At 36.1% G+C, this 13175-nt stretch overlaps 1 protein-coding gene across 20 annotated transcripts in view; it reads right to left on the bottom strand.

Annotated features, from left to right (window-relative positions):
* LOC136322824 (E3 ubiquitin-protein ligase TRIM39-like) overlaps positions 1–13175 on the bottom strand; it is a 243055-nt gene that overhangs the window by 188724 nt on the left and 41156 nt on the right. For 14 of the 20 annotated variants that reach the window (XM_066254733.1, XM_066254828.1, XM_066254982.1 and 11 more), the window contains 4 exons: positions 12911–12931; positions 8908–8928; positions 7455–7478; positions 1312–1330 (listed from right to left, as the gene is read on the bottom strand). The exons of 1 other annotated variant lie outside the window; for it this stretch is intronic. In XM_066254733.1, coding sequence (XP_066110830.1) covers positions 1312–1330; positions 7455–7478; positions 8908–8928; positions 12911–12931 — 85 coding nt within the window. The remainder of the gene's footprint in view (positions 1–1311; positions 1331–7454; positions 7479–8907; positions 8929–12910; positions 12932–13175) is intronic. 5 more of the 20 variants (XM_066255722.1, XM_066255903.1, XM_066255812.1 and 2 more) reach the window with 3 other exon arrangements.

Raw genomic sequence — 13175 nt, 5'->3', positions numbered from 1 at the left:
CAGGAACTGCATTATTCCATACATAGGTGGGACATAAAATGAAACTAAGGGACATTGATAAGAATGTGGTGGTTACGGGGGGGAAGGGGGAAAGGGAGAGGGAAAGGGGGAGGGGGAGGGGCACAAAGAAAACTAGATAGAAGGTGACAGAGGACAATCAGACTTTGGGTGATGGGTATGCAACATAACTGAATGACAAGATAACCTGAACTTGTTATCTTTGAATATATGTATCCTGATTTATTGTTGTCACCCCATTAAAAAAATAAAATTATTTAATAAAAAAATATTACAGTTATTAATTTTATTTAGACAAGGGATGAGAGGCAAGAGGAAGGAGTTTGGACTCATATTATTTTAAACATCAATACCAAGGAAAATAAAAAAATTGGCATAGTCACTAAAAAAGGAAACATTTAGCTTTGAATTATTAAGTTTTCTTTACTGTGAAACACCACAATCAATTGCACCCTTCACATAAAAAGTACAGGTAAGAGATGAACCTGTTTTGCACTTGTCTTAAGATACTTCATCTGTCTGAAAATTGTATATATTTTGAGTACATTTTGTCATGTGATGTCAGTGTCTACATAATGACAAAAAATAAAAACCAGAATTGGTTAGATATTTTATATTGTATGAAATAATTAGGTAAAATATTTAGTTAACTTGGAACATCTGGGTCATATGATCAAGGACAGTGGATGAGAGACACCCCACTCTCTCATATCTGACCAGTGAATGATACAAGGTATTTATCATGACTCAAGCTGTGAAATGACAATGGACAGAGACACTGAATGCTGACAGTTTGCAGTTATTTCTCTGAAGGGATTGGAGAAGTATTAATTGTATAATATTGGGCTTCAAACTTGTCATACTTGACAGAGATCTCAAATTTGAATATTTCCAGAAATACATACATATATATTCATAAATACACCCTAATATAAACCTGTAATATATGTATATATTAAAATTCATGATTCTGTCAGCTGACAACGCTTCATATCACCAATGTCTTAATAAAACTGTGACAATTTAGTCCAAGACAAAGCAGCCAATGATTACAGGGAAACACTTGTGTAAAATGACAAAGAGGAAAGAGAAAGAAGGGAAGGTAGGAAACAGAAAGGGACAGAGTTCCAATTATGAGAAGGACCATCTCAATATTGGGGGGAGAAACAGTAGACTCCTAGGAGGAGGACAGGCCAACAGAGCCCTTGGATAAGAGGGCCGGAAACATGAAAGAGAGAAATAAACCACATGTTCCATGTGGATCAAGAGTGAAGGAATATCAGTAACTTTTCTAATATTTGTAGAACTTGTGCTGAAAAAGAAATACAAACATCAATGTCAATTTCATGGGTAGTAACCACAAAGAGATTGTAATATATTTACAAATTCAAATTTAAATTTAGGATAATTTCAGATGAACACAGAAACACATGTCAAATCACACATGTTCCCCTGCCCCAAAACACACACCTACACAGTGGAACAAAGCTTGTTATCATACAAGGTGTTCTATAGTCAGTAAACGGTGGAAAGGGAGATAATTTCGTACAATAATATAAAATTTTAAAAATACCAGATTTGCTGTTTAATTTATTGAAGTAATTATTTTCTAAAAATATATTATTTGAATTTTAATTTTTTGAGGAATCTCCATACTGTTTTCCACAGTGGCTGCACCAGTCTGAATTCCCACCAGCTGTACAGGAGGGTTCCCTTTTCTCCACATCCTTGCCAGCACTTATTCTGTGTTGTTTTGTTGACGAGCGCCATTCTGACTGGTGTGAGTGAGGTGATATCTCATTGTGGTTTTAACTTACATTTCTCTAATGATTAGTGATGTTGAGCATTTTTTCATATGCCTATTGGCCATCTGTATGTCCTCTTTGGAGAAGTTTGTATTCATTTATTTTGCCCATTTTTTGATTGGATTGTTTGTCTTCCTGGTGTTGAGATTTAAAAGTTCTTTATAAATTTTGGTTATTAACCCCTTATCAGATGTATTGTCAAATATGTTCTCCCATTGTGTAGTTTTTCTTTTTCTGTTCTTATTATCTTTAGCTGTGCAAAAGCTTTTAAGTTTGATATAGTCCCATTTGTTTATCCTGTCCTTTATTTCGCTTGCCCGTGGAGATATATCAGCAAATATATTGCTGTGAGAGATGTCGAAGAGCTTACTGCCTATGTTTTCTTCTAAGATGCTTATAGTTTCACGGCTTACATTTAAGTCTTTTATCCATTTTGAGTTTATTTTTATGAATGGTGTAAGTTGGTGGTCTAGTTTTATTTTTTGCAGGTAGCTGTCCAATTTTCCCAACACCATTTACTACAGAGGCTGTCTTTATTCCATTGTATGCCCTTACCTTCTTTGTCAAATATCAGTTGTCCATAAAGCTGTGGGTTTATTTCTGGGTTCTCTGTTCTGTTCCATTGATCTATATGCCCGTTCTTATGCCAGTACTAGGCTGTTTCGAGTTAATGGCCTTGTAGTATAACTTGATATCAGGAAGTGTAATGCCCCTCACTTTATTCTTCTTTTTTAAGATTGCTAAGGCTAGTCATGTTCTTTTGGTTCCATATAAATTTTTGGAATATGTGATCTATATCTTTAAAGTATGTCATTGCTATTTTAATTGGTATTGCATTGAATTTTAAATTTCTTTGGGTAATATAAACATTTTAATGATGTTTATTCTTCCTATCCATGAGCACGGTATATGCTTCCACTTGTTTGTATCTTCCTTGACTTCTTTTATCAATGTTTTATAATTTTCCGAGTAAAAGTCTTTAGTCTCCTTGGTTAAATTACTCTTAGGTACTTTATTTTTTGGTTGTAATAGTGAAGGGGATTGTTTCCTTAATTTCTCTTTCTGACTGTTCATTGTTGGTGTATAAAAATGCCTTCATTTCTGCATATTAATTTTATATCTTGCCACTTTGCTGAATTAATTTATCAGGTCCAGTATTTTTTTGACTGATACTTTAGGGTTTTCTATGTACAATATCATCTCATCTGTAAATAATGATAGTTTTACTTCTTCTTTTCCAAATTGATTACCTTTTATTTCTTCTTCTTGTCTGATTGCTGTGGCTAGGACTTCCAGGACTATGTTGAATAAGAGTGGAGAAAGGGGGCACCCCTGCCTTGTTCCTGATATTAAGAAGATTGCTTTTAATTTTTGCCCATTGAGTATGATGTTGGCTGTGGGTTTGTCATAGATGCGTTTTATCATATTGAGGTATGTTCTCTGTATTCCCACTTTGCTGAGAGTTTTGATCATGAATGGGTGCTGGATTTTATCAAATGCTTTTTCTGCATCTATTGAAATTATCATGTGGTATTTCCCCCTTCTTTTGTTTAAGTGATGAATCACATTGATTGATTGCAAATATTGTACCAGCCTAGCCTTCCCAGAATAAATCCCACTTGATCATGGTGAATGATTTTTTCTATATATTGTTGGATCTGGTGTGCTAATATTTTGTTGAGGATTTTAGCATCTATATTCATCAGAGTTATTGGCCTATAATTTTCTTTCTTTGTGTTGTCTTTGCCTGGTTTTGTAATCAGCATTACGTTTGCCTCATAAAAGGAGTTTGGAAGTCTTCCTTCCTCTTGAGTGTTCTGAAATAGCTTGAGAAGGATAGAATTACTTCTTCTTTGAATATTTGGTAGAACTCACTTTTGAAGCCATCAGGCGCAGGACATTTCTTTGTTGGAAGTTTTTTGACAACTGTTTTGATCTCATTTGGTGTAATTGGTCTGTTATTTTTTCAGGTTGTTCCAGACTGATTTTTAGAAGATTGTATGTTTCTAGGAATTTGTCCATTTTATCTAGGTTGTCAAGTTTTTTGGCATACAGTTCTTCATAGTATTTTCTTACAATATTTTGTACTTGTGTTGTGTCGGTTGTTATTTCTCCACTCTCATTGCTAATTTTATTTCTTTGAGTCCTCTCTCTTTTTTTCTTGGTGAGTCTAGTTAAAGGTTCATCGATCTTGTTTACCTTTTCAAAGAACCAGCTCCTAGTTTCATTAATCCTCTGTATTGTTTCTTTCTCCTCTTTGTCATCTATTTCTGCTCTGATCTTTTATTTCCTCCCTTCTACTAGATTTGGGCTTTACTTGCTATTCTTTTTCTCGTTCTTTTAGATGGAGGGTTAAGTTGTTTCTTTGAGCTTTTTCTAGCTTCTTAAAGTGTGCCAGTAGTGCTATGAACTTCCCTCTCAGTACTGCTTTTGCTGTGTCCCAAAAATTTGAGTTTTTGTTAGCTCATTGTCATTCGTTTCTAGGAATTTTTTTATTTCTTCTTTGATCTCATTCTTAATCCATTCATTTTTTTTACAACCTGTTATTTTGTTTCCATGTGTTTGAGAATTGTTGAGTTTTTCTCTTGTGGTTGATTTTTAGTTTCATGCCATTGTGATCAGAGAAAGTGCTTGATATGATATCAATCTTCTTAAATTTGTTGAGACCACTATTGTGCTCTAACATGTGGTTTATTCTAGAGAATGTACCATGAGCACTTGAAAAGAATGTATATTCTGCTGCTTTAGGGTGAAAGGTTCTGAAGATATCTATTAAATCGAGTTGATCTAATGTGTTCTTTAAGTCTGCTGTTTCTTTGTTATTTTCTTTCTTGAGGATTTATCTAGTGATGTTAGTGGGGTATTGAAATCCCCTACTATTATAGTATTGCTGTTGATCTCACCTTTTATATCCATCAAAGTCTGCTTTATATATTTAGGTGCTCCTATATTAGGTGCATAGATATTTATAATAGTTATATCTTCCTGTTTATTACTCCCTTTATCATTATGTAGTGGCCTTCTTTATTTCTTATTATATCCTTTGTTTTAAAGTCCATTTTGTCTGATATAAGTATTGCTACTCCAGCTTTTATTCATTTCCATGTGCATGAAATGTTTTTTTCCATCCTTTTACCTCCAGTCTATGTGTATCTTTTGTTTTAAGGTGTGTTTCTTGTAGACAGCATATGTAGGGGTTCTTTTTTCTTATCTATGCAGCTACCCTATGTCCTTTGATTGGATCACTTAATCCATTTACATTTAAGGTTATTATTGAAATGTAGTTGTTTATTGGCATTTTATTCTTTAAAGCTGTATTCCTCTTTTACTATACTCTTTTCCCACTTTGATCTGTTTAGAAGAGGCCCCTTAACAATTCCTATAGTATTTGTTTGGTTGTAATGAATTCTTGAGTTTTTGTTTTGTTTTTTGTTTTTGTCTGGGAAGCTTTTTAGTTCTCCTTCAATTGTAAAGGATAGCCTTGATGGATAAAGCAGTCTAGGTTGTAGGCTCTTGTTCTGCATTACTTTGAATATTTTTTGCCATTCCCTTCTGGCCTCAAGTGTTTCTGTTGAGAAGTCGGATGTGATCTTTATGGGGGCTTCTTTGTAGGCGATAGCTTTTTTTTCTCTTGCAGCTTTTAATATTTTCTCTTTATTACTTCACTTTGGTATTTTAATTATGATGTGTGTTGGTGTATGTTTTTTTGGGTTTCGCTTTAATGGAGTTCTCTTTGCTTTTTGAAATTGTGCGAGTTTCTCCTGCATTAATTAAGGGAAGTTTTCAGCTATGGTATGATTGAAAAAAAGTCTCTATCCCTTGTTCTTTCTCTTCTTCTTCAGGAACCCCCATAATGCAGATGTTATTTCTCTTCATGTTGTCACAGGGCCCTCTAAGAGTTTCCTCAGACTTTTTTAATCTCTTTTTTCTTCTTCTCTGCTTTCTTGCCTTCATTCAAGTTGTTCTCCAACTCGCTGATTCAATCCTCAACTCTATCCATCCTGTTTTTAATTCTTTCCATTGTGGTCTTCATTTCTGATATTGTATTTGTCATCTGTGATTATTTTTTTTATATTTCAATGTTTTTTTATACTTGCTATTTCTTTATTTTGGTGTTTGTAATGATCATCCATTGTTGTTCTAAGATCCCTAAGCTTCCTTACAATCATTATTTTGAACTCCGCATCCAGAAGATTATTTATTTCCTTATCACTCAGTTCATCTCCTGAATGTTTCTCTTGTGGTTTCATTTGGATTGCACTTCTCTGTCTCTTCATTATGTGTCTATGTTTGGGTGTTTTGTTTGTAGAGCTGGTTGAGTCTAGGCTTGGTGTTGTCTGCCTCCAGTTTTCAATTGTGTTATTTCTAGGTCTTCTTGGGTTGTCATCAGCTATTATTTGTAATCCACTTTTCAATTTGGGCCACTTTAAAGTCTTGATTTGTTTGTTTTCTTAACTGGTGGTAGTCTTGTTTACTGATCTCAGCAGGGAACTTATTTGAAACTGTATCCAGGAATGTGGTGGGTGTAACCTGAGACCCTGAGGGCCTCTTCTACCAGTTAATATCTCTGAGGGTAGGGTGTTTTCTCCATTTTAATAGGAGGAGGTGTATCTCAGATCTCCATGAAGACCTGAGTTACTGCCCCTCCTCGCCACTTCTTGTTTTCAGCTGTGTCTTGTTGCACTGATTGGACCTGGACAGTTGTGTGGAGATTTGTGCCCCAGAAGCAATTTAGACTTGTTTTGTGGAAGGATCAGCCCCTCCCTCAGCTATGGCCACCTCCAGCACTGAATGAGTCAGTTTCTCTTGTTGTCCTCTGCATTCCTCTGCCATATACCATTTGTCCCTCACTCTCTCCTTTCCTCTTGGAAGAGCAGCTGGCCCTTTCAACACACCTCCCTCCCTAAATACCAGGCAAGTGGCTGTGAGCAGTATTTTCTGCTCTTTTTTCTGTAGTGAGAGCCCCTCTGGGCTCTCAGCATCACCATCCCCCTTTGTTTCTGTAAGCAGTGGAAATTCTGGCACTCTCTACCAGGTTTGTTGTGGCTTCTTCTTGGCTCCTTGGTTTTTTAGAGCTGTTCTTGTAGTCCAGAGTTGGTTTTTCATGCTGATTATTTCTAAATTGATTTGTATTCCAGTTTGGTGGTGAAAGCTGGGAGTCTGTGCATCTTCTTACTCCGCTGCCTTCTTCCGGATCTCAGGAGTCGGTTCTTATGTGTGTCTATTCACAATGTTTGTGGTCATCGATTAATTTGCAACCTTATTGTATCTGAGTTTCTGTTTTAAGTCATGTCTGAATGAAGCAAGAGAATCAGATGAAAAGAAAGAAGAAGGGAGGTTTAGAATCAAATGACCTGATATGTCCTTGAGGAATCTTACACGCAGAATCTTTACAAGTACCAAAACTTGCAAATATGTTAGTGATAATATTCATTTGACCAAAGCCTCTGTCACTTTAATTTCTACAAGGCAACAACAGTGGTAATAATTGGAGAAATTGAGGAGTAAATGAAGTGGTTATCAGAGTGGGAGGATCAAGACACTGAGACAAGGTAGCTGGGCCCTGAGAGAGAAAAGAAGGGATAAGAAACCAGTGAGGGAAGGACAGGGCAGTAGATCAGTGGTACTTACTTTTTTCTTGTGCACTGTGATTCGCTGAAAAGCAAAATAAGATATATACAAGTCATTCCATATGAAAACACAATGTTGGATAGGAAGGAGAACAGAAATGTGCTCCTTTCATAGTTTACTCTGGAGCATACCTGACCCATGTCTGTGAAAGATGAATTCCTGAGGATCCAAAGGACACCTCACCCATCAGAGTCAATGCTGTTTTCCCTCCCCTGTTCCTTGTGCTCAAGACACTAAGTCAGGAATTAAAATGATGAGTGTGGTCAGAAATTCTGGCATGTGCCATACTAAGTGTTCCCCTGTCACTAGACTATCACCATTTTCAGGCTAAAACCAAACGTATTTTCATGTGAGACAATTACTTCATCAGTGCTGGGGACTTGTAGAGTAGAGGCACTATCTGTCCCAAACTGTTTATGTTGCACTTGTCATATGACACCTGCTCTGTACAAAGAGGGATGTATTCCTAAAGAACATTTCTAAGGAAAGAAAAATATAAGATAAATTGTCATTAGAAAAAGATACTACTAACATTTGAATGATTAAGGTTCTCTTTTTTTCTGAGATATATCATGGCCAATATTTTTTCCTGTGTCCTTCACATATTATGTAGAGATCACAACTTTATTCCTTTCGTCCTCACCTTAAGATATTACATCCTTCAGTTGACTGCTTATTACAATCTCTTTGACATTTGTAAAAGAGTATGAACAATAAGGCAAAAGAATAAGCAACTATCAATTTTGGATATTTCTAAAAGCTGGAAAAAAGGGGCAAGAAATTTAGAAAGCTTTGAATACTGGTCCTATGATCAAGGACAATGGAACAGGGATGCTGACTCCGTTACATCTGACCAGTGAATGATACATGGCATTTGTCATGACACCGGCTTTCAGGAGACAATGGGCAGAGGCACTGAGTGCTGATTTTGGAGACTGTTCTCTAAAGACTTTGGAGAAGTATCCATTGCATAGGAATGGGCACTCAAATTTAGAATATTTTACAGAAGCCCTATGTTTGGCATTTTTCAAAAACACATGCATATACACAGAGATATATATCTATATATATGCTTATATATACAGTAATATCTAGATATCTATATCTATATATACTAAACACTGTGTATCTGTCAGCTTGAAGCCTTTCATCTCACAATATTCTGAATGAAACTGACAATTCTCTGCTTGACTGCTGCAGCCAACGTTTACAGAGAAATAGCTGTATAAATGACAAAGAGATACAGAATAAACGAAAGACAGGGAAAAGAAGTCAACAGAGTCCCACGTGAAGGAAGTGATGTCCCTGAACCTTGTGGAGGGACAGGAGAAATCAAAAAGGAGGACAGACCTACAGAAGGCACTGGATAAAAAGGGAGGAAATATCAAAGAGTGAAATGAACCAGATAGTTTCAAGTTGATGAAAAGTAAAAAAAAAGGATCAGTAATTTTACCTGATTTTCTGTTAAATTTCTCTGAAAAAGAAAAGAAAAATAAAATGTCAACGTCAATTTCATGGGAAACAGCCACAGAGAGATTTTAAATTTCTTGATAAATTCAAATATAAAATTAGGTTAATTTCAAATGAACACACACACATGCACACACACACACCTCAAATCACACGTCTCCCCAAAACATAGTTGCTCAGAGCTCACTATTGACCACCGTTATTTTACAATAAATAAAATGGAGGAAAAGGGTGTTAATTTAGTAAAATAGTATAAAATTTTAAAATATTTGTATTGCTGTTTATTTTATAAAGTAACTGATTTTTGAAAATATTTTATATAGTAATATAACTGAGAAAAGGAATGGGAGATAGGAACATAGCGTGTGGACCCATAGTGCCTTCATTTTAGTTGTATGTTGTTTGCCCTATTTGCCTTTTCTGGGCAAGTCGAGGGTGGAACTGACAACCTCAGTGTTCAAGGTCCACTCTCTACCCATGGAGCCACTGCAGATAAGGCTAAAAATATTCTTTGTCTATTTGAAATACTTATGTTGCTGTTATTCTGTTTGTAAGCTTTAGTATGCTCATTGGATGCTTTAAACACATCAGGGAATCTCACTGCTGTGGCAACAACATTGTGCAGAGTGGCCACCACACTGTGGAAGGAGCACTGACACACAGCTCCTCCCAGTGGCACAGGGTCAGGGGTCTGGTTGCTGAGTCTCCATGTTTTTTCCACAGGTTTGTTATTAACCACACTGTATTGGAGATTCTGGTTTTACTTATTTTTGAATGAGAATATCTTAGTAATCATAGTTGCTGAATTCAGGACAGAGACAGGACTTGGAATCTCTGACAGAGACTCTGTTTCTCACTAAACGTTACTGAGTCTTTCTCCGAACTGAGTAAAAGTATGAAAGCACACGTGAATGAGATGGGTTTTCTACAAACTGCAAACTAGAAGCAGAGAAAGCAGTATATCCGCTAATGTTGGTTTCTGCTATGTGCACAAGTCTCATCTATTCCATAAATGAAAGTGTATAACATGAAAACTCATGCCTGCATTGAAATCATTACTGCAACGGAAAGATACCATGTGACATGTGGGGACACAATGGTTGAAAATAAGTAGAAGGGTGAGAGAACGATATGAGACTGGGTGGTGAGCACACTTGCACGTACAGATGGGGTGTGATAGAATTGTGCGCCTGAGAGCTGCATACCTTCATGAACTAAGGTCACCACAATAAACTCAATAGAACATTTAAAATATTTTAAAATAGGAGAAATGAAGGATATTTAATGAATGTTGTAAATTTTTTAAAATATTTGATTTTATTTTAGATTTTTTATTTAGAGGATTAAATTCAACTGGGTGACATTGGTCAACTAGAGTACATAGATTTGGGGCAAACAACTTCACATCATTTGGACAGTTGATTAAGTTGTATACCCATCAGCCCAAAGTCAAGTCATCCTTCCTCTCCTTATTTTTGTCCCTTTTCATGTCCCTCTCCTGCCCTTCTCCCTCTTCTTTCTCCCTCCTCCCCCTGGTAACCACTGCACTCCTATTTATGTCCTTGAGTCTTAATTTAGTGTCCCAGCGCTGTATGGAATCACACAGCTCTTAGCTCTTTCTGATTTACTTATTTCACTCAGTATAATGTAAACAAACTCCACTCATGTTGTCGGAAATGATACCCTGTCATTGGTTCTTATGACTGAGTGGTATTGCACTGTATATATGTACCACATCTTCTTTATCCACTCCTCAGAGTATTGAAGGTACTTTGGTTGTTTCTATGTCTTGGCCACTGTGAATATTGTTTCAATGAACATGGGGGTGCATGTGTCTTTATGTATTCATGTTTTCCAGTTTTGGGGTATATACCCAAGAGAGGGATTGCTGGCTCATATGGGAGTTCTATTCTTAATTATTTTAGGAACCATCGTACTTTCTTCCATAATGGTTGAACTAAATTATATTACTACCAGCAATGGATGAGGGTTCCTTTTTCTTCACAGCCTCTCTAGCACTCGTTATTACCTGTCTTGTTGACAACAGCCAATCTACCAGGTGTGAGTTGGGATCTCATTGTAGTTTTCATTTGCATTTCTCTAATAGCTAATGAGGATGAGCATCTTTTCATATATCTGTTAACCATTAGTATTTCTTCTTGGTAGAAGTGTCTGTTCATGTCCTGTCACTTTTTTTTTTGACTGAATTGTTTGCTTGTTTGTTGTTGAGTCTTGTGAGTTCATTATTCCTGACCACTTATCACTCTGTATGGCCCCTATGACTATCAGTCATATTTACAATGCTCTTTGCTTGAATATATATATATATATGCAAATATATTCTAATTGCAGTTCCTACATTGTACAAAGTTGCTCCAAGTACTGCACGAGAGTTACTGAAAGATAGAATTTGGTTTTCATGCATGCTTAATCACAATGTTCTTTTCCATCATTTAATTTACAACCCTATATTATTTCAGTGTGAGTTTTAAGCCATGCCTGAATTATGGTAAAAGAATCAGAATAGGGAAAGAAATAACTTACAATCATGGAGAAAACTTTCAATCAGAAACTTTAAAAGTATCTACAGTTCCAGATAGATTGTTGATAATAATTCTTTGATAGAAAGGCTCCATCTCCTTGATTTCAACAAGAAGACAATTGGAGGGTAATAGTGTGAGAAACTGAACAACATTTGAACACGGGGAATCAGAGTTGAAGTCTAAGACACTGAGACAGAAGGCAGATGGTCCCTGAGAGAGAAGACAGGGGATAAGGAACAGGTGAGGGAAGGACAGCGGAGGTTATTGGTACAGACCTAACTCTTGTTCAAACTCAGCTGAAAGGGATAAGGAAGAAATAAACAAATCACTCCAAGTGAAAACAGATTCTCTGGTGGGAAGAACAGAAACGGGTCCCCATTTCTGGTTCAGTGTGGAGGAAACATTGAAACATATTTGCGAAAACAGAAACTTTAAGGTTCGAAGGGAAACATTAACTTTCAGAGGTAATGCTGTTTTTCCCACTGTCCCTTGTGCACAAGAAACAGAGTTGGGAAATTAAACAATGAGGGAGTTCCGTGAGAAATGCTGGGATGTGCAACACTAAGCGTTCTCATGTGAGTGGACTATCACGTTTTTCAGATTTAAAAACACACACATTCATTTACTTTAGGATAATTCCTCCTTCTGCAAATTGTTTATTTTTAATTGCAGTTTGTTATTTGATAACAGTGTCAACTTAATGACAAAGAATAAATAATGAACTAGTGCATATTTTTAAAGGCCTGAAAATATTATGTAAAATATTTAGAGACCTTGGAACACCTGGGTCATATAATTAAGGACATTGGAAGAAGACCACCCACTCTCTCACATCTGACCAGTGAATGACATCAGGTATTTATCTTGACACAGGCTGTGAAAAGAAAATGGACAGAGACTCTGAATGCTGAAAGTTTGGAGGTTTTTTTCTTAACGGTTTGGAGAAGTAATAAATGCGTAGTAATGAGCACTCAAATTGGTGATATTTGATAGAGGTCCCAAGTTTAAATATTTTCCTAACACACACACACACACACACACATACATAGATATCAATGTGAGTGTATCTGTGTGTGTATATGTCTGTGTATATACACAAACATATGCATAAATAAATAAATACTAAATCCATGTATCTTTCAGATCGAAACTGCTCATGTGACCAAATTATTAATGAATGTGTGGTGTCACCAAAGTTCACAGGGCAATGACTGTGTAAAGTGACAGAAGAAGGTGTGGGGAAGGATGAAAGGGTGAAATGGGAATCACCAAAGCCCTGAATGGGAGAAGTGCTGTCTGAGATCAGGGGTGGGGACATCAGACATCTAGGGTGAGGACAGGCCAACAGGAGATGATTGAATAAAAAAGCCAGAAATTTCAAAGAGAGATATTAACCAAATGTTTTTAAGTGGACCAAGTATACAAGAATATCAGTAATTTTACCAAATTCTGCCCCAAATTCTCCTGAAAAAGAAAAAAAGAAAATGTCCATGTCAATTTCACAGAAAACAACCACAAAAGAAATTCAAGTTTACTGATAAATCTAAATTGAAAATGAGAATAGTTTCAGATAAACATACAAACATATGCTGAATCACTCATGTCCCTCCAAAACACACATGTACATAGCAAATCAGAGCTCACTAATGTCCACAGATATTGTACAGTAAGTAAAATGGTGAATAAAAGTTAATTTAGTAAAATAATA

Source organism: Saccopteryx bilineata, chromosome 1 (assembly GCF_036850765.1).
Source record: "Saccopteryx bilineata isolate mSacBil1 chromosome 1, mSacBil1_pri_phased_curated, whole genome shotgun sequence".
Classification (NCBI taxonomy): Eukaryota; Metazoa; Chordata; class Mammalia; order Chiroptera; family Emballonuridae; genus Saccopteryx; species Saccopteryx bilineata.
The sequence above is the reverse complement of the archived record's forward strand: the minus strand, read 5'-3'. Positions and strand labels throughout refer to the sequence as shown.